Consider the following 22,706-nt stretch of genomic DNA (forward strand, 5'->3'; position numbering starts at 1 on the left):
CTTTATTTTTTTTTTTTAAAGATTTTATTTATTTATTCGACAGAGATAGAGACAGCCAGCGAGAGAGGGAACACAAGCAGGGGGAGTGGGAGAGGAAGAGGCAGGCTCAACAGTGGAGGAGCCTGATGTGGGGCTCGAACCCACAACGCTGGGATCACGCCCTGAGCTGAAGGCAGACGCTTAACCGCTGTGCCACCCAGGCGCCCCTAAACCATGGCTTTAAACAAGTGGCCAGGGGCATAATATTCTAGGACAAGGCTAGATGAAGCAGACTCTAGGATTAAGCAGTCAGGTAGCAAACTAGCTATAGAAGCAGATGGTAAAGAAAGATCACAGATGAGCAAGAAGGGAGAGGCAGCTTCCGGACAAACCAAAAACCTACGCTACCTACCTGCACACAAAAAGTATGATCAAAGTAAGTGGAAAAAGTTTATCACATCATAGAATGCCACATAAATAGTACCAATGACATTAATTATAATAAGGCTAACGTGTACTTAGCACTTTACACACACACAGGTGAACACTTCACATACATTAATTTATACAAGCCTCATTATTATCTTTATGAAGAAACTCCCACACAGAGATGCTAAATAATTTGCCAATACCCCACATGTAATAAGTAGATGAGCCAAGATTCAAATGAAGGCAAACAGTCTGGCTCCAGAATCTGAAACTTAAGTAGGGTGTTATGCTGCCTCCCTAAATGTTAGACGACAATAATGTACTAATGCTAACTAATGATGCACATTATCAACTGTGCTACATAAATCACTATTACCTGACTGATAAAATTCTAAACCTATGAAAACTGACATGATCGTGTGTTTAATAAGAAAGAATAGGAATATGCTTACCTATAAACACTTAAGAAATAATTAGCTGCTTTTTACTTTGAAAAATAAGATCGAGAGCCAATCGGTAAGTATTTGTAAGAACCTGCGTTTTATGCGGCAGGCACCAGGCTGCAGAGGTAAGAGGGAGTGAAAGGCTGATGTGGTGTAGGAAGGCAGTCACTAATTCCGCCAGGGACCAGGTGTAGAGCAGGGGAGGGAATTCTGGCTGGCCACAGCACAGGACGAGGAAGCAGAAGTGAACAGGATACACAGCAAGGAAAAGTAAGGTCACACAATTAATGGGAGCAACAGGGGAAATTTTTATGGGGCCCTGAACACCAGGGTAAATTTAGTGAGTCCCACAGTAAATGTTCAATACAGGTTCTGGAGCAGGCAAGACACACGGGGAACAGCATTTTTATGTAAATAAATCCAGAGGCTGCTAAGTGAAACACCTGAGGAAAAAGAGCAGTCACGGAGGAAGGTGGGCGGGCAGAGCAGTGAGAGTAAAGGAGGGTCTACACTTGGGGAGTGAGAGCAGTATCTCTGCAAGAACAGAGAAGGGATGACACCTCTGTTAACAGATTTACAGCGTAGAAGTAACGAGATGAGGAGAAACAACTGCAAATGGAGGCCAAAAAAGGAAAAGGGTGGTATAACCAGAAGTATTCATTCTCTCCCCCATTTCTGTCGACAGTACCAATCATCCTTCTTTTCCAAACCAAAACCCGTCCTAAGAAGAAAAAGATCTGGGCATGCCTGAAAGACAAAAGGAAAGGAGCCAACAGGGCGTGATCCCGGCGTTATGGGATCGAGCCCCACATCAGGCTCCTCCGCTGTGAGCCTGCTTCTTCCTCCCCCTCCCCCTGCTTGTGTTCCTTCTCTCGCTGGCTGTCTCTATCTCTGTCAAATAAATAAAATCTTTAAAAAAAAAAAAAAAATTTAAAAAAAAAAAAGGAAAGGAGCCAGGAATGAGGGGAGGGATTGATAATGCCCCAAAAGGAAAGGAGAGGTAAAGGAACAAGAAAGGAAGAGAGAACATGACAAAGAAAAGCTCCACTTCTGGGATTATTGTGCCCAGTGAGTAGATGGAAGAATCCGAGTTACCAACAAGTGACCTGGTCTTAGAGAAGTCATGGGGAGTAAATAAAGGTAAAGCAGATCAACTGAAGAGTTAAGGATGTTGTCAGGGGCTGAACTGTGTCCTCCAAATTCATCTGTTGAAGCCATAACCCCCAGTACCTCAGAATATGACTGTACTTGGGGAAAGAGTAATTAACTTAAAGAAGTACCTATATTAACGTGGGGTTTGTTACGGTGGGCCCTAATCCAATCTGACTGGTATCTTTATAAGAAGAGGAGACCGGGACACAGACACAGAGAGAGGGATGACCAGATGAGGAGAACTACAAACCAAGGAGAAAGGCCTCAGAAGAAGTCAAACTGGCCAACACCTTGATCTCAGACTTCTAGCCAGTTCTGGTGAGAAACTACATGTCTGTTATTTAAGCCATCCAGTCTGTGCATTTTGTTATGGGTGCCTAAACTAATACAGATGTACAAAGCCACCTCCAGAAGAGGCAATGGATCCAGGGAGGAAATAACTGAATCCAGCCTGTGAGGGCAGGTGGCATTGGTCAGTAGGGAACCAGGGTACAAATGTGAGGGAGCTCTCCCAGTAAACTCTAAAAGTTGGAAATAGGAAGAGATATAGATGGCATTAGAGTACTTAATTTCCTTACCACACAAGCTGCAGTGTTAAGTGTGGTGATGAGCTCAGGCTTGAGAGTAAAAGACCTAAGGTGCAGTCCTTGCTCCACCACCAGCTTTGCAGCCTGGTACAACGTGGTATGGTACCCAACAAATATTTTCTGAGCAAATGAATGCAAGGCCTTAGGCAAGATACTTATGCTTTAAGCGTAGCTCTCCCATCTCTAAAATGAGAATGACAGCCTCAACCTCACAGGGCTATAGTGAGGATAAAATAGAATGGTGCCTGGTATAATAGTGCCTTCCTCACGATCCTACCACAAGACTATTACAACTAACAGGGGGGCGTGATCTGGGATAGAAGGATGGGTCCACAGAAGATCAAAGTAGGAGAGAGGACAGTAGGTAAACCTGGGCTAGGAAAAAGTCTAATACATACACAAAGGGCTAATGGCCTAAATAATGATGATAAAGAAGGTCTGCTATAATTTTTGCCAATGTGCTTTCAACAGCTGTATTACAAACACATGATCTTGGAGTGCCTAGCTGTCTCGGTCTGTGGAGCATGTGACTCTTGACGTCGGGGTTGTGAGGCCGAGCCCCACATTGGGTGTACAGATTACTTAGAAATAAAATCTTTAAATAAATAATAAAAACTAAAATAAATAAATAAAAACACATGATCTTGTGTTTACTGGAAGTTTTAAAGTTTTTTTCTATAAGTGTAAGAAGTAAAATATGATAGCATTATTCCTTAGACTATAGGAGGAGTTCATTTACAGACTCCATCAAATCTAAAGCTAACTGCTGCTAATGAATGAAGAAAGAATAGTAGAACAGGAATGAATGGATCCAGCATTGATCATCAAAGGCTGCTAACATCTTGGAAAGACAGACACCAGAAATGATGTGCCTACTGGTGGATCGACAACTACTATGTATGGAGTCTTGGAGAAAAAAAGGAATCTGAAACTGTCCCATCAAGGCTCTAGAGCCAATGACATTAACAGTAAATGAACAAAGGGACACAGTCAAGGACACCAAGGAGACGTAACATCAAAATCCAGATCATGGGAAAATATAGGTCAAACAATCTATTTTTCTACAAAAATTAAAATGTAAGAAAAAAACAGATTTAAGAAGGAGTAACAAGAATTATATATGGACTTTAAATGAATCCTGATCCACAGACAGCAAATATACATATGCAGTATTTATGAAAACGTTAGAAATTTGAATAAGTATTTCTTTATATTTATGATTTAAGGAATGACTATTAATTATTTTAAGGGCTGATAATGGTATTGTGATTATAATTTTAGGGGAATTCTTATCTTTCAAAAATAATTACATATTTGTGGATGAAATTATAGGACACTTGGAATTTGCCTCAAAATAATGAGGGAAGGTAGATGTCAAGGAACTAAGACTGGCCATCGGTTGATTAAGGTGATGAGTACAGGTGGCTGAAATACAAATACTTTTGTACATGTCTAACATTTTCTGTAATGAAGGGAACCCCTTAAATACCACTGCACTCTGCTATTCAAACAAAAAAAGCAATTTAACTCTTACTCTGAATGCCACCCGTACCTGTGCTGATCTTGGATTTGTTCTCCACGGTGGTCATGGCAGGAGCCGATGCTGAAGACGTTGTGGAAGAGCAGGTGCTTTTCTTTCCTTTAACACCATTAGTCACAGTCACCCCTCCAGCCATTCCAGCTAAGAGGTCATCACTGCTCTTGGTCTAGAAGCAACAGAATATAAAAGCAAACTGATCAGATGAAGCAAGAGTAAATAATATTTTGAGACTAAACAAAGCTCTTGACTTTTACATTGAATTCAAGATCCAGAGCTGTACAAAGATCTTCTGACAGTTACCAAGCAGTAGTACTTCATACTGCGTTACAGGAAGAGAACCTCTTTACTGGTTTATAAATAATCACACAATTCTTTTTAAAATACGAAAATCACATATGTAATCGAAGACTTTATGGAAGCCTACTGTGTGCCCACATGTGCCAGTCAGTGAGGGACAGGAAAAAGTGAAGACATCCTCTTTGTTATTGTTTCATCTAGGACATGAATTATGAACAGGGATCATCTGAGCGCTATCACATGGGCGCTGAGGAAAGTTCTATAATGCCACAGAAAACGCCACCCTGCAATTTCGAGAGGGAAATACCACTAAGAACCTGAAGTAATCTTTATTGCTTTAAAGTAAATCAGTGATGGAACCATTATTTTGAAATTTATTTTTCTTACCTGACCTCATTTTTTAGTAGTCTAACTTAAGCCAAAATTGAAAGATTTTTTTCTTAAAGCTTAGGTAATATATAAATAAAATCCAGAGAGTTTAAGATTAGAGTGAGGGTTAGCCTAAATGATCACACTACTTGAGAAAGGCCCTTTGTAATACTTACTTATATTTTACAAAGACTGAAAAAAATACAAGCTTTTTAAAAAGCAAACAAGCGTCAACTATACTTCAATTAAAAAAAGAAAAAGAAAACAAGCACTCCAGATAATGAGATCAGGTATAAAATTTTACTTAAAAAATAGTGAAGAAACCTGTTTTTACTTCTAGGAATGGAAGAACACAGAGGAGTCAAAAATCTGTGAAAAAAAGAAAAACTACTTTTTTAAAATTAATTAATTCATTTGAGAGAGAGAGAGCACAAGTGGGAGGGGCAGAGGGAGAGGAACAGAGAATCTCAAGCAGACTCCATACTGAGATAGCACGATCCCGACATTAAGACCTGAGCCTAGGGGCGCCTGGGTAGCTCAGTTGGTTAAGCGTCTGCCTTCAGATCAGGTCATGATCCCAGCGTCCTGGGATCCAGTCCTGCATCAGGCTCCTTGCTCAGTGGGGAGTCTCCTTCTCCCTCTGCTGGCTCTGCCTGCCACTCCCCCTGCTGTGGTCTCTCTCTCCCCCTCTCTAACAAATAAATAAATAAAATCTTTAAAAAAAGAAAAAAGAGCTGAGCCAAAACCAAGAGTAGGATGCTCAACCAACTAAGCCACCCAGGCACCCCAAGAAAAACTACTTTTTAATAAAAAACAACCAAAAAGTTTTGTCCCATTAAGGTGAAAGCATAAGTTAGCCAACTGATTTACTACTGTTGTCTATCTGGAGCCACGCAACCATAATAAATTCTTAGGCAATCATAATAAATTCATCTCTACAGATTAAAATGCTTCATAAATTACTAATCTCTAAAGTCTCTTCCTGTTCTAAATGTCAGTAGAGTAGATTCTGTTCTCATCATTCAATTATAAAAGTTACAACATAATACCATTAGCTAGGTCAATCTGTCTTACTAGAGGTAGAAAAGGATTAATGTTTTAAATGAATTAAACTAATTAAGCTTTGGTAATTTAGGATTGTCATATTATGAAAAATCTAGTTATACAAGGAGGAAGGAGGATACTGCATTAATCATTAAGGATTATTCATATTCTTTAAGACTAGTTCCTGTTTATGAAACTGGTCATCAACTATGATGCAAAAAATTTGTAAATCAAGTTCTACTTCCTTCCTGTCAATTTGTCCCTCAACAATTAATCAGTATATAAACTCAACATACCCATATATTTTCAAATAACCTTTTATATTCCATTAATAGAAGTTAGAATTATCTTTGAGGTAATTTTTCTTCCTCCATAAGTTAAATGATAGTAGTGTGCTGGCACATGAATAAACAGAGGAATAGAAAAGAATCCAAAAAAAAAAAAAAACCAAACAAACCCTGCATTATATAGACACCTGATTTATGACCAAAGAAGTAGTATAGGAAAAAATGGGTTTTTCAGTAAATGATACTAAGTCAACCACATATTCACAAAAGAAAAAAAAAAATGAATGAGCCCTATTTCACACCGTATCAAAAATAAATTCCAAGGCTTTCTAACTATGATTCAAAATCCTGAATGATGAAACAAAGAATTGATTATTTTGACTACATAAAAATTAAAATCTTAAAAAATTTTAAAAGTCCTGAGCATGATACAAAAATGAGAAACTGGGAGAGTATATTGCAATATCTTATAAATAAAGGGCCAACATCCTTAATACACAAAGAACTCTTAGAAATCAATGGGTAAGAGACACATAGAAAAGTGAGCAAAATAAACAATCAGCTACAATCAATCCACACACAATACAAAAAGTATAACCAGTCTAACTCACAACAGGAGAAATGCAAATTAAACAACACTGAGATACCACATCTCACCTATCAGACTGGCAAAAATGAAAAGTTATCACATGTTCCTTTGTGAAGGATGTGGGGAAACAGGTGCTCTCTTAAATTGCTGGTGAGAACGCAGCTGGATGGGGCCTTATAAAAGGCATCTGGCAATGTCTAACAGAACTCCATATGTATTTATTTTGTACCCTACAATCCACCTTTGGAATTTCACCTGAAGACATACCTCCAATAATACAAAAATACGTATGCTTAAGGTTACTCAATGCAGCACTGCCTTTTAAAAAAGATTTTATTTATTTATTAGAGAGAGAGTGCCTGTGCACACAAGCAGGGGAGGGGTGGTGGGAGAGGGAGACGCAGACTCCCCGCTGAGCAGGGAGCTTGACACGGGGCTCAGTCTCAGCACCCTGGGATCATGACCTGAGCCAAAGGCAGACACTTAACCAACTGAGCCACCCAAGCACCCCTGCAGCATTGTCTATAACTGCAAAATATTGGGAACACCTTGAATGCCCATACACAGAACAGTAGCTCAATAAACTATAGTACATCCATACAGAGACACATTAAACAGAATGAGCGGGGCGCCTGGGTGGCTCAGTCAGTTAAGTGCCTGCCTTCCGCTCAGGTCATGCATGACCCCAGGGTCCTGGGATCAAGCCCCACATTGGGCTCCCTGCACAGCAGGAAGCCTGCTTCTCCCTCTCCTACTCCCCCTGCTTGTGTTCCCTCTCTCGCTCTCTCTCTCTGCCAAATAAATAAAATCTTAAAAAAAAAACAAAAACAGAACGAGAAAGACTGCTATAAATTGGTGTAAAGAAATTTCTAGACTACGTTAAGTGAAAAAAAGCAAAGTGTAGAAACAGATCTAATTATGACAACTTCTGTGTAACAAAGGGTAAATAACACAATAAATATACATGTATCTGATCATTTGTGCAAAAAGAAACACAGGAAGGGAAAAACAAAAACCTAACCACACTGCTTACCTCCAACGGATGGCTGGGGACAGAGTAAGGAGGAATGGAGGAAGGGAGGGGCACTTCTCTGAACACATCTTCTCCTAATTCTGACATGTGGAATTGAACTTTGGTAGTGTTTCACATGCTCGCAGTTAATTAATTAATTAAACAAGGGTAGGGGAAACCCTAAAATGAAACACAATAGGAACAAATGGACCCAGCTGCATTTATAATAAATAACAAAGCCACACAGGGTGAAGGGCAGAGGAAGAATCCAAGTATCCTCTGAAAATAGTATTTTGACCATAAATCCTCAAACTCTCAAGCTAAAGACCAAAAAAAGTATACATTTTGAACTCTACCTGGTAGATTAGTTTTTGGCAGTGGTATGGCAATTCTGTAACTATTGCCTACATATTCTAGGACTGAGAAAATAAATAAATATATTATAATGAAAGCCAGGTTTCTCCCTGTCAGGAGACTAGATTACAATTACAGAAAGTGAAAAGGGTACTCTAAACATTGTCAACTGGATTTGGAAGTAACAGTGTGAACTCACAGGTTTTAATATACATGGAAGAAACAGACACAGAAATTGATAAAGATATGAGTGTGCACATGTGTGTGCACACGTGTGTGTGTGTTTCCTCTCTGCTGAGCAGGCTTAAAACAACAATACACTCAAAAGCAATGAACACACCTAGCTTCCAAAGGCCTTATTTTTTTTAATTTAAATTCAATTAATTAATATATAATGTATTATTTGTTTCAGGGGTACAGGTCTGTGATTCATCAGTCTTACATAACACCCAGTGCTCACCACAACACACTCCCTCCCCAGTGTCCAAAGGCTTTAAGTGCTATCCTCCACTAAAAGGAACAAGGCCTTCTTGAAGAAAAGGCTGACTGTGGGCTAGGGCTGGAGAAATAGAAAACTTCTCATGTCAGAAATTAAGGGGTTTCTCAAAAAAGAATAGGAACACTTTGAAAGGACACCAGAGTCACCTTGAAGGGTCTCCCACTGACCAAATAGGGAACAATATGAGCACCAAAATAAATGATGCTAACCACTGACAGCCCACTGAATAAGAACCCATTATTCCACACTAACATAACTGAATATACAGATGGAGCAAAAGTGAAAACTCCTTCTTGTAAGTAGAATGCCAGATACTAAATGTAGAAAGATGATGGAATTCGAAAACTACCACTTGGCAAAAATCATACTGATAACTGATTCTGGAAAGAACAGTGAAGAATTGCTAAAACTAGGGTGTGAAAGTCTGATGCAAAAGAGAATATTTACAAAGTCTCAAAGTACTTTTGACAAGATACTTATGCGTTACAAAAGGAAACAGGGTAACCTGATAGCAAACCAGACACCACCTTAACCAAATTAAGTTAACATCACCAGGAATGGAACAGATTGACACCATGTGCTTCTGGAAATGCTGCACCAACGACATGTGGCTTCTGTGGGACTTCAGCCAAAAATCCATAAACCCAACCTAATCTCAAGGAAACACTGAGAAACCTAAATCTGGAAGAAGTCTACCAAATAAACTGGCCTACGTTCTTTAGTAATATGAATGTCACAAAAGACAAAGACTGAGGAACTATCCCAAATTTAAGAAGAAAAGAAGAGGGTGACAACTAAAAGTAATTCACTATCCCGGACTGAAAGCTGGAACAGAAAAAAAATTTTCTTCTTTTTTGCTAAAATGGACATTAGCACAGTTGGTGAAATTTAATTAAAATCTAGAGATGAAAAACTAGCATTTTATCAATGTTCACTCCCAGATTTGGTAATTGTACTATGGTTATAAAAGAGAATGGGGTGTCTCGGTAGCTCAATCGGTTAAGCATCTGCCTTCCACTCAGATCATGATCTCAGGGTCTGCTTCTCCTTCTCCCTCTGTGCACTCTCTCACTCTCGCTCTCACTCTCTCTCAAGTAAATAAGTAACAACCTTTTAAAAAGTAATTCTAGATAGACTGAGGATCTATATTTAGATGTAAATTTATATATGTATATTTAGATATATATTTAAGTGTAAAATAATAACACTCTTGAAAAAATAGGAAACTATCTTCTTGACCTTGGGATAGGGAAAGATTTTATAAACGCACGTACACACACACACGCACACACACCCCTAACCATCAACAAAAGATTAACAAACTGGACTATATTAAAATTAAGAACTTCCATTTATCAAAAGATACAATTAAAGGAGAAAGAGAAGACACAGAGTGGGAGAACATATGTACAACACATATAAACAACAAAGGGCTCACATCTAGAATAGGCAAAGAACTATAAGTCAGTACAAAAAAAACACACTATACCACCTCATACCCCTTTTGATGGCTACTATTAAAAAAAGTGCTCATGAAGATGTGGAAAAATTAAAACACTTGCTGGGAAAAGAATTCCTTGGTGGGAATGGAAATGGTGAAGCTGCTGTGGAAAACAGTTATGGAGGTTCCTCAAAAAATTAAAAATAGAATTACCATATGACCCAGAAATTCCGTTTCTGAGTATACACCCAAAAAACTGAAAGCAGGGCTTCTAAGAGATATTTATACATACATGTTCACAGCTATTATTTACAACAGCCAAAAGTCCACGTGGAAACAACTCAAGTGTCCACTGATGGAAGAATGGATAAGCACAATGTGGTATTTACATACAGTGGAATATTATTTAGCATTTAAAAAGGAAATTCTGGGGTGCCGGGCTGGCTTAGTCAGTGGAGCATGTAACTCTTGGTCTTAGGGTTGTGAGTTCCAGCTCCACATTGGGTGTAGAGATTACTTGAAAAAAATAAAATCTTAAAAAAAAAAAAAAGGGCTAATTCTGACACATGCTACAGTGTAGATGAACTCTGAGGACATTATGCTAAGTGAAATAAGCCAGTGGCAAAAAGACAAATACGATGTGATTCCACTCATATGAGGTACTTATGTAGTCAGATTCACAGAGACAGAAAGTACAACAGTTGCCAGTGGCTGGGGAGGGAGAATGGGGAGTTGTTGTTTAATGGGGATGGAGTTTCAGTTTTGCAAGATGAAAGTTTTGGAGATGGATGGAGCTGATGGCTGCTCAATGTGAATGTACTTACTGCTACTGAACTGTATATTTAAAAATGGTTAAGATGATAAACGTGATGTGTATTTTATCACACACACACACAAAAAGTTGAAAAAGAAAGAAAACACAGTAGCAAAATGGGCAAATGATTTGAACAGGCACTTCACAAAGAGGATATCTGACTAGCCGCTAAACATACAAAAGTAAGATATGAAAAGGTGCTTAATTCCACTGATAATAATGCAAATGCAAATTAAAGCCACTTCAGACCATTCCCTGACCACCGCAGCCACTCCTTGATCTGGGTGGTGACTGCAGAATATGTCACTTTGTGGTGATTCACTAAGCTGAACACAGAAGCTGTGTGAACTGTTCTGGATGTATACTTCATCAAAAAAAATTAAAAATAGGGGTGCCTGGCTGGCTCAGTCAGAAGAGCATGAAATTCTTGGGGCGCCTGGGTGGCTCCGGGCGTGATCCCGGAGTCCTGGGATCAACCCCCGAGTCGGACTCCTCCCCTGGGAGCCTGCTTCTTCCTCTCCCACCCCCCTGGCTTGTGTTCCCTTTCTCACTGGCTGTCTTTCTGTCAAATAAATAAAATCTTAAAAAAAAAAAAAAAGAAGAAGAAGAAGAAGAAGAGCATGAAACTCTTGATCTCAGTTGGGGTCATGAGTTTGAGCCCCATGTTGGGTACAGAGATTACCAAAAATAAATAAACTTGAAAAAAGTTTAAAACAAAACAAAAAAAAACACAACTCTGTACTTTCCAACTCTTTTACACGAAGCTACTTGCAGGCTCATATCTTTCCATATTTCAATTTTTGTTACACAATTCTGCAAATACATGTGCACTTCCACACATAAACACCCCCATCAACAACAGTTCAAAAAATTTCTGAAATTGACGAAGGGAAGAGATTTTAGCCTACTTCTTAATAACAGATGCAAAATGCAAATCATTTGGTAAAAACCTTCTAGATACAAGAATGCCTGGCTGGTTTAGTCGGTGGAGCATCGAACTCATGATCTCAGGGTTGTGAGTTCAAGCCCCACGTTGGGTGTAGAGATTACTTAATAAAAAAATAATAAAATTGCTACACAGGCACAAGCCCGGAAGATGGTGGCGGCTGGAGCTGGCCATCTGAGGCAGGCGGTGTCGGCCCTGCTGCTGCGGAGCCCAAACCTGCCCGTCCAGGAACTATCACAAGAAGGTTGTTGATCATTATGAAAATCCTAGAAACTTGGGGTCCCTTGACAAGACATCAAAAAATGTTGGAACTGGGTTAGTGGGGGCTCCAGCATGTGGTGATGTAATGAAATTGCAGATGCAAGTGGATGGAAAGGGGAAGATTGTGGACTCCAGGTTTAAAACATTTGGCTGTGGGTCTGCTACTGCCTCCAGCTAACGTTAGCCACTGAATGAGTAAAAGGCAAGACGGTAGAGAAAGCCTTGACCATCAAGAACACAGACATCGCCAAGGAGCTCTGCACCACCCCCACCCCCACCCCCCGTGAAACTGCACTGCTCCATGCTGGCTGAAGATGCAATCAAGGCTGCCCTAGCAGATTACAAACTGAAATATGAATCCAAAAAAGGAGAGGTGGAGAAGAAATGAGCCCTCAGCGGAGCTTCCAGCAGGTTATACCTGCTGTCTGTCTACCTGCTGTGCAATCATTGTAGATGCTCAGAAGCCCCCCCAGACTACAGTAAAAGAGCTCTGAGACACGTATAGCACTTGCTGGTTGTGTGGTGGCTCCCATGCAAGCAAAATACAGTTTACTCATTCCAAGTCCTGTGCTTTCTTTCAGCCCACTCTTGTTGCCTTAACCAATTTGTGTATATTTTGAATTGTGTTCATGGCCTCAAAACTGAAATCAGTCAAAGTCTCAAGTGTGGTAGTCACGAAGTGCATAAATAATCTAATTTCACCTGAATCTATCTTGGGGAAGACTACCAGTAGAAGGCCATGGTATGATTATTTGATAGAACCACAATTATTGTACATAAAACAGATCTGCATATATATAAAAGAATATACGATCAAAACTAATAATAAAATTAAAATTAAAAAAATTTTTAAGGGGCGCCTGGGTGGCTCATTCTTTAAGCATCTGCCTTCGGCTCAGGGCGTGATCCCGGCATTCTGGGATCGAGCCCCACATCAGACTCCTACGCTGGAAGCCTGCTTTTCCCTCTCCCACTCCCCCTGCTTATGTTCCCTCTCTCGCTGGCTGTCTCTATCTCTGTCAAATGAATAAAAAAACCTTTAAAAAAAAAATTTTTTTTTAAAGAATGTTTAAAAAAAAAAACAGCTTCTAGATACAAATGATGAAATAATACAACCAATGTATCCATGCTTCTCATGGTAAAATCCAAGTTTCACAGTCTGCATCATCAACTCAAAATTTAAGGTTAGTTTTTAAATTCTGCCTTTCAAGTTTCAGAGATGGATTATTCATTCAATCATACGGTTAACTAATTTTCATACTGAAAAGGTATGATCACAAATAATCATTAACAGTCATCAATTACTCAGATTCTAACTGAAGTAACTGCTATTTATCGATTCTCATCTATTAACTTTTAGAAAAAACTATTCTTGGGACAATGAAAAAGTGTATTACTTCTACAAGGATTAACCAGGAACACCTGAGCAGTGTGTGAAACCTGCAAAGTGCAGGCCTATAGGAGACCATCCTTATGCGCCAGATAATCCTCTCTGCTCACTGTGACAAAGAATTAACCATACAAAGGCCCCAAACCAGACGTCACAGCTACTCACAAGAATGGGAACAATTTCCTCAAAACTCACTGAAAAGCAGTAGCGCTATATTTTATATTTACAAAAACTCCAATAAGCACTGAGATGCTCTCATCAAAAAGGTCCTTTTTCCTACACCTCAACTAGATCTAGCCTCAAACAATATTTGAAATGAAAGAGGTAAAGAAATGTATATCCCCATACCCGCCGCCACTGTAAGAAAAGTAGTGAATACTGAGCAGTGACAGAGACACACATGTGGGTGTCCGCATGAATGGGTGAGTATGTGTGCGTGGTGTCTATGTGACTAAAAGCCAAAACCTTCATTCATCTGGTTAGTCATCAACGCTCCATCACGGTTACAGGAATCCAAGATGTGGGAAGTGTCCAAATGCTAGAGAAGCACAGTGAAATATGAAAACTTAGGAAATCAAAATAACACTTAAATTGATGGGGTCTCCAAACCCTTTTGATCCTTTCAATTTTTCTGTTCATTTTCACTATTTTCTTTCCTTCTTTGTCTTCTCACTTCAATTTCTATTCAGTGCCTTTTTTCTTCTCCCTTCTTACGTAAAAGCAATTGCTTCAGTCTAGATAAAGTGTTCCCAAATGGCTTCACTTCTTCTAAGACCCTCCTCACTACACACATACACACACATCCCTACTTAAATGAACCAACAAAGGACAGACAAAGCTATGGACAGCTCGCATGTGCTGGCCCACAGCAGACAACAGCTGTTTTGCTTTACAATGAAAAATTACTCACTGTTCAAAACCAAACTACCATCAACTCCAGATACAGGTCTCAGAAGATCTGACATGCCTGTTCAGGGCACACGTCATGGTAAAACTTCAAAGATCCTGCCTGCCACTGATGAGGAGGCAACAGAAGAAAAGCAGTAGAACACATCCAATGCCAACAACCTGTTCTTCCAGTCACGTAAATAACAGGTCACCCAGTCATCACACAGGCACTCCGCTCTGAAGACACCCCCAGCAAGTGAGTAACCAGTTAGGTCAGAAAATGCCAGCTATCTTACACAAAAGAGTAGCAACATTGCCATCAAGGAAGTAACTCAGGGTGCTGATTCAGACTAACGGAAGTAGGGCGAAGGTCTTACTCCTGGTACCATTCTCTGGGCCATAGGATGACACCCAGAGGCTAATCAAAACTGTAGCAAGGAGAAAATCTGGGGGCACCTCCAAGCCCGTGGAATAAGTCTGGGTTTAGTTTTGACAACCCTGGAATAGAAAAACCAGCATTTCCAGCTAGATCTTTCAACACATATAAGGAAGTCCCTCCTCAGCTGTTCCTTGAGGCACTTCTTAAAATAATTAAGCCACAATCTATCAAAGCCCTGCCTGGACAAAAGGCTTTTGGATGGATCATGTTTCAAACACTGCTTAGTTTCTCCCTGTGAGACTAGCACTAACCCTCTCCAGGTTTTCTCCACAGAGTCAAAGTTGATACTCAAAACACAAAATTCCCAGGACAAACAAGCAAAGAACAAATAAGTGGATTCTGCACTAAGAAAGACTAGAAGACTGCGGATCTCTGTGCAATGTATCTAAGATATGACCAGCAGAAAAATGGCCTGGAGTCATCTTGTCCCTTGGGTGGTCCAAATCAACACAGACACTGAAAGCACCCACAAAAAAAGACTATTCTTTTCAGAAATCAGTGCTGAGCCAGTAAAAGTTTCCAGAGATAATCAATAAAAATGCTACCAGGGTACCTGGGGGGCTCACTCAGTTAAAGTCTGCCTTCAGCTCAGGTCATGATCCCAGGGTCCTGGTATTGAGCCCTGAGTCAGGCTCCCTGCTCCATGGGGAGCCTGCTTTTCCCTCTCCCTCTGCCCCTCCGTACTGCTCGTATGCTCAATCTCTCTCTCAAATAAATACATAAATAAATCTTTAAAAAAGAATACTACTGCCTGTCATTTACGAAGCCGTTGCTGTGTGCCAGACTCTGAGCTAACCATTTCCATACATTCCTCATTTCATCCTGATCATGGTGCTGTGAAGCATATGCATACAAAGCCAGGGGCTGTCTGCTTCTAAGTCCACAGTCACCACCCTGTACTAACAAGAACTAAACCAGCCTCGAAAAGAGTGTAAAGAAAACTAGTTATGCTCTAAGTTAATATTGCCCAATTTTAACAGGTTTAATACAGGATCAGTCGTCAGAAAAAGAGTAACAGTTGATGGGGGTGCAAGGGGGTGGAGTGGGAATAAAAATCTCCCACCTGGGGGTTTCAGGAATGTTCTCGCTGGTCATCCTTTAAGACCTACCACACATGCTCTTTTCGTAAAACCTTCCCAGGCTAACAACGTTTTCCTGAAATGCTTACACTGTCCTCCTGCTCCCCCAGGGAATCTGACTTTTTTGCATGTATATTAGTTATGCACATATGTGACAACCTCCACCCTTTACACCACAAGCTCCTTGAAGAAGGACTCTAACTTCAGCTCACACCGGCATAAGAGCCTTGCACAAGGCAAGTGCTCAATGATACGTTTCATAAACAAGTCTACTATTTGGTTCCATTTGTAAAGCCAGACCAAACACGCCAAGTCTACCACACTGTGAACTCTTCAAAGGCTATGTGTTCCCAGCACCAGCAGAGGGCAAACCCTAAACAATGTTTACTTAATAAATCAAACATTATATTAAGATTCACTCCTCCTAAAATCCATCACATATTCAAACATCGCCATGTTCATACCTTTGACAATGATGCTGTTGTTCCAGGCTTTACGAGTTTGCCTCCTATAGACGCTGAAGAGCTGTTTTCAGGTTTAGTTTTTTCTACTGTTTGTGTTTTGCTTATCCCAGACACCTTAGGCACTGAGCCAACACTCCTGCTTGCTTTCTTCATTCTGGGTTGCCTCTTCCTGATGCATTTACAAGCAAATCTGTGGAAAGAAATGACATTATACTGAGAACGCAACTGGAAGAAAGCTCTTCAGAAATCTGTTTCTGAAAAATTTTACCATGCAATAAATAAAAATATTTGGAAGCTAGATATTGATACAGAAAATAAAAAGTTGAAAAGCTCTTAGACTTGTTAATCAAAATGCACCCCACGTTTAAGGCTTCCTCCTTGAATATGACTAACTTGAAACTATTTTGTGCATTCTAGTTCACTCATTAAAAGGAATATCTTAGGGGAATCTGGGTGGCTTAGTCAGTTGAGGGTCTGACTCCTGATTTTGGCTCAGGTCATGATCTTGGTCCTGAGATTGAGCCCACATCCAGCTCAACACTGAGCCTGGAGCCTGCTTAAGATTCTCACTCTCCCTCTCCCTCTATCCCTCCTCCCCACCACTCAAAGGAGCACATGCACTTGCTCTCTAAGGAAAAAAATAGGAATATTCTAGAAATCTAATGGAACTGGCTAAATACAACACAGCACACATTATCTTTAGCATTTAATAAAGCAATAACCATCCTGGCATTTGAGAATTGGCCACTCTGCAGGTATTTAAGGGTGATCATATTTTCCAAACTACCCAGCATAGTCCTAATTTCAAATATCTGCTGTGATAACCTCACATAAGCCAGGAGAACATCCCAGAAACTCCAACATTTAGGATCTAAATATATTTCCCAACATACCTCTTTTATCAAGAAGCAATATCAAAATTCCTTATCAGAACATAAACCTCAGGGGCACCTGGGTGGCCCAGTTAGCTGGGTGCCTGCCTTCGGCTCGGGTCATGACCCCAGAGTCCCGGGATAGAGCACAGCATCAGCATTGGGCTCCCTGCTCAGCAGGGAGTCTGCTTCTCACTCTCCCTCTGCCCCTCACCCTGCTCATGCTGTCATGCACTCTCTCTCTCAAATAGATAAATAAAAATTTTTTAAAAAGAACACAAACCTCAAATTTTTGGTTCAGAAAACAAGGCCATCTCTATGCCTGTAAGGAATGTGACAAGTCTACCACCTAAACAGCTCATGCTTGATTTCATAGCTTAGACGACTTGAAATACCACTGGCAGCACACAAAACTGCACCCAGATAAACCCTTAAATACAACTTTATTAACTAAGCTAGAAAAGCAATCCCTACAGTAAGTAATATCAGGGTTGGAAAGATGTCACGGACCGGGCTGGCTTTCACAAAAATGAAAGCCTATTTGAATGTAAGCAGTTTTGTGTATGATGACTCTGAGAAACCACAATAAGCATAAAAAGAGACTGTTCTATCCTGTGAAGATTTCTAAACACTAATAAAAATAAACTTACAGAATAACCTTTTGGAAAAGAAAAGGCTCATCCCAATAGCCTTACTGAGTACTTTACCTACACTGAGCTCAAACGCTCCAGATTTGTGTTGCCTTGACATAATACAAACTGCACCAACGGGTTTGGTGGCAGGAACAGTGAGACAGGGTGAAGGGGGCTCTGCCCCTCAACATGATAAAAAAGAACGCTGTTATTAACAGCAACCAAAGCACAGTGAAACCTCAGCAGCAAGTCTACGCTTTTCTCACCTACAGAATGAAGGAATGACACCGGATCCATCACTAACTCAAAGTACTGTGGAAAAATCTAGTTCCAAAGAACCTTTCCTTCAACTTTTTTTCCTTCAACTTCACTTTCCCTTTTTATTTACCTGCTCTTTCTAAGTCTCATATCTTGTAGATGGCTCCCTGAAGTTTCTTTCTTCTCTTCTCCAAATTTCACTCCCGCACTCCTTTCTACACCACTCATTCCCTCCACCATTCTCTGCCTACTCATCCAGCTCCTGCCAACTTAACTTTTCCTAAACAGGTGCCATCCAATAGAATTTACTGCAATAATAAAAATGTTGTATGTATATCTGTGCTGTCCAATACCACTTTTAGCTACTGAGCACTTAAAATGTGGCTGGTGTGACTGAGGAACTGCGTTTTTAATTTTATTTAATTTTAACCAATTTAAACTTAAAGGTACATGGTAGCTACCATACAGGACAATATAACAGATTGTCCCTTTCCTGTTGCTACTATTTAAAACATAATGAATTACCACTTTTCACCCACTAGGATGGCTACAATCAAAAAGATAGGGGGGTGCCTAGCTGGCTCAGTTGGTGTTCAACTCTTCATCTTCGGATTGTAAATCCAAGCCCCACATTGAGTGTAGAGATTACTTTTACCAAAAAAAATCTAAAAAAAAAAAAAAAAAAAAAGATGGTAACAAATGTTGTAAAGCATGTGCAGTAACTAAAACCCTCACACACAGCTGGAAGGAATATAAAATGGTGCAGCCGCTTTGGAAAACAGTCCAGCAGGTCCTCAAATGCTTAAACATAGTTACCATGTGATCCAGCAAGTCTACGCCTAGATTTATACCCAAGAGAAATAAAAAAACATTTGTCCACAAATTTATATACAAATGTCCACAGACACATTATTCATAATAGCCACAAACTGGAAACAACACAAACAACCTCAAAAAATTCTCCCAAATTAAACTATAACAGGATTCTTTGTGGATCCAGAATTCTTTTTTTTTTTTAAGATTTTATTTATTTATTTGACAGAGATAGAGACAGCCAGCGAGAGAGGGAACACAAGCAGGGGGAGTGGGAGAGGAAGAAGCAGGCTCATAGCGGAGGAGCCTGATATGGGGCTCGATCCCATAATGCCGGGATCACGCCCTGAGCCAAAGGCAGACGCTTAACTGCTGTGCCACCCAGGCGCCCCCAGAATTCTTATTGGATACATATTACTATTACATTGTTCTGTTTACATGCCTTCTGCATACAAAATAATTTTTGTTTCAATTCCAAATGTCTATCAACTGATAAATGGATAAAAAAATGTGGTATATCCACCCAATGGAATATTATTTGGGCATAAAAAAGAAATGAACTACCAATACATAATACAACCCTGAAAACATTAAACCAGATAAAAGACACCAGACACAAAGAATCATGTATTCTATTATTCCATTTATACAAATGTCCAGAATAGGCAAATTCATAGGGACAAATGTAAATTAGAGGTTATCAGAGGTTAGGATAGCAGAAATGGATACTGACTGCTAATGGATACAGGGTTTCTTTTTTGGGATGAAACATTCAGAATTAGATTGTGATAATGGTTGTAAACCCTGTGAATATACTGAAAACCACTGAATTTTACACTTTAAAATGAGTGAACTGTGCGGCACATGAATTATATCTCAATAAAGTGGTTACAAAAACAAAAACAAAAAACACCTGGGGAGCCTAGCTGGCTCAGCTGGAAGAGCATGAGACTCTTCCTGTCGGGGTTTTGAGTTCGAGCCCCAAGTTGGATGTACAGATTACTTAAAAATAAAATCTTAGGGGCGGCTGGGTGGCTCATTCGTTAGGCATTTCCCTTTGGCTCAGGGCATGATCCCAGAGTCCTGGGATCGAGCCCCACATCGGGCTCCTCCGCTGGGAGCCTGCTTCTTCCTCTCCCACTCCCCCTGCTTGTGTTCCATCTCTCGCTGGCTGTCTCTCTCTCTGTTAAATAAATAAATAAAATATTTTTAAAAAATAAAAATAATTAATAAATAAAAATAAAATCTTAAAAAAAACAAACAAACCCGAATGAACGCCAAACAAGGACTTCCAGAAAGCAGATCCAAACATTATAAAATACCCAATAAGAGAAACAGAAGGACTACAGTTGTGCAAAGATCAGAGAGAAGACAAGGAGCACAGCCAGAAGCTTTAAAAATGCTGAGATACACACTGGTCCAAGACACTGGCAGCTTGAGATCTAAGATCTTAGACCACCCATTCTCACCCACATTGGACCCAAAGCTCCCTTTCTCCAATAAATACGTAAATATACCTTTACTACTGAAGTGAGATCCAAAGCTAACCTATTTATTATATACACACAGGTACTTTCTAAAAATATCTACATAATGTGGCAACTAAAACCTAAAAAAAGTAATTTGTAATAAAATAAATGTGAATTTCAATATGTGAATTTCCAAGCAAGACTATATGAGAAATAAAACAGTAAGAAATCCACACCTCCAAGTTAAATCACTGTGAATTTGACTACAAATACTCTTGACATGGGCACTTGGTAGTACTGCAACTCAGACACCATGCCATCTACCATGCATGCTATCAACAATGTGATTTTCTAAAAGGATGAATCATTCTTGGTGTGATGGTTAATTTTATATGCCAACTTGACTGAGCCATGGAGTCACAGACATTTGGTTAAATTATTCTGGGTGTGAGGATGTTTCTTCTTTTCTTTCTTTCCTTTTTTTTTTTGAATAAGATCTGTTTTGTTTGGGTTTTTTGTGAGGATGTTTCTGAATGAGATTAACATTTGAATTCAGAGATTCCTGACTCCTTGAGTTGGGATGTTGGTCTTTTCCCATCTTTAGACTCCACCTGAAAAATTGGCTCTTCTTGGGTCTCAATCCCACCAACTTTCAGACTTGAATTTACACCATGAGCTCTCCTGGTTCTCAGGCCTTCAAACTCGGACTGGAACTTACACTGTTGGCTCTCCTGGGTCTCGAGCTTGCTGACTGCAGATCCTGGTACTTCTCAGCTTCCATAATCATGTGAGCCAACTCCTTTAATAAATTTCGTGTGTGTGTGTGTGTGTGTGTGTGTGTGTGTGCAGATCCTACTGGTCTGTTCCTCTGGAAGAACCCTGACTAATACACTTGGGAAAGCTGAAAATAAAACTTCTCCTCAGTGTCTACAATAACTGCATTCCTGGAAAATTCCATCTATACCAAAACTACACTTAAAAAATGCCTTCTTTGTGTAAAATGAAATTAGATTCTAGGTTCAGTCATAAACAGTTTTTTTCTATGTAAATTATTCAGCAAGATATTCCAAAGTTGCGGCAGGGCACAGGAAAAGTTTTGATCTTGCAGAACCAACACTTCATTGAGTCTAGAATTCCATGGCCCCTACTTAGAAATTTCAACAGCAACCACCAACCACTGGGACAACGAAAAAAGCTTCCATGATTTTCTAAAATGACTCCTATCTAAGGGCAAAGATCCTCAAAAACAGATTCTAATTCACCAGCAGATCTTGGCCTCTACCTGGTTAAGAAGGAATCGCTAAACCTGCCTAGAGAGCCCCTAGGGTCCCCTGAGCATGGGAAAGATTAGAGAGTACAGGGAAAGGACCAGCACAGTTCACAGCACTTCAAGTGCCTAAAAGTTGAAAAAAGGAATAAAATTTTTTTAAAAATTAAAAAAAAAAAAAAAGGGACAGCTGGGTGGCTCAGTTGGTTGGACATCTGCCTTCAGCTCAGATCAATACCAGGGTCCTGGGATCGAGTCCTGAATCAGGCTCCTTGCTCAGCGAGGAGCCTGCTTCTGCCTCTGCCTGCCGCTCCCCCTGCTTGTGCTCTCTCTGACAAATAAATAAATAAAGTGTAAAAAGAAAAAGAAAAAGAGGGGCGCCTGGGTGGCTCAGTCATTAAGCGTCTGCCTTCCGCTCAGGGCGTGATCTCGGCGTTCTGGGATCAAGCCCCGCATCAGGCTCCTCTGCTGGGAGCCTGCTTCTTCCTCTCCCACTCCCCGTGCTTGTGTTCCCTCTCTTGCTGGCTTCCCCAGTCCTGCTCAGGGCTGTCATCAGCACCTGTCACTACCTCTAGTCAGAGAAGTCAAGGTTTGGGAGGAATAAAATATAGCTCTCCTCACAATAACAGTATGGGTCCTGCCTCTATAAATACTCAGGATAATCTCAAACTACAATAAATCCGTGAAGTACGTCAGATGTATTTCTCAAATAATATTTCTTAAAAACATCAAAACCGATGCACTGCTCCCCAAACAGGGAAATGCACTGAAGGCCTTGAGCTCCTCCCATGGAGCAGGCATCCCATCCCAGCTGTGCCATACCTGATACAGTTCACTGAATCTTCACAGGAGCCCATACAGACATTGACAGAGGCTCAGAGAGTATAACTCACTTTCCCCGGATTACCATTCTTTAGTGACAGTCGTCTGAATCCAAACCCCATATGCTGCCCACTGCTCCATACGGTCCACAGTGCAACCATACACAAGAACTTTATCAGGAATGTGCAGTTTTCATCTCAAGAAATATTTCACAAGGTATGAACAAAATGTAACAACACCAAAATTGTACTGCTCAATCTGCCCCTTCTA

General features: G+C 40.1%; 1 protein-coding gene and 1 pseudogene across 1 annotated transcript in view; one reads left to right on the top strand and one right to left on the bottom strand.

Moving 5' to 3' along the window:
* Positions 1-22,706, bottom strand: part of SPECC1L (sperm antigen with calponin homology and coiled-coil domains 1 like) — a 126,521-nt gene that overhangs the window by 80,050 nt on the left and 23,765 nt on the right. Inside the window, exons 2-3 of the mRNA XM_034642180.1 lie at positions 16,304-16,493; positions 4,143-4,296 (exon numbers count right to left, since the gene is read on the bottom strand). Coding sequence (XP_034498071.1) covers positions 4,143-4,296; positions 16,304-16,456 — 307 coding nt within the window. The 5' untranslated portion in view covers positions 16,457-16,493. The remainder of the gene's footprint in view (positions 1-4,142; positions 4,297-16,303; positions 16,494-22,706) is intronic.
* LOC100478936 lies at positions 11,933-12,431 on the top strand (annotated as a pseudogene).

This window comes from Ailuropoda melanoleuca, chromosome 14, assembly GCF_002007445.2.
Source record: "Ailuropoda melanoleuca isolate Jingjing chromosome 14, ASM200744v2, whole genome shotgun sequence".
Taxonomy (NCBI): domain Eukaryota; kingdom Metazoa; phylum Chordata; class Mammalia; order Carnivora; family Ursidae; genus Ailuropoda; species Ailuropoda melanoleuca.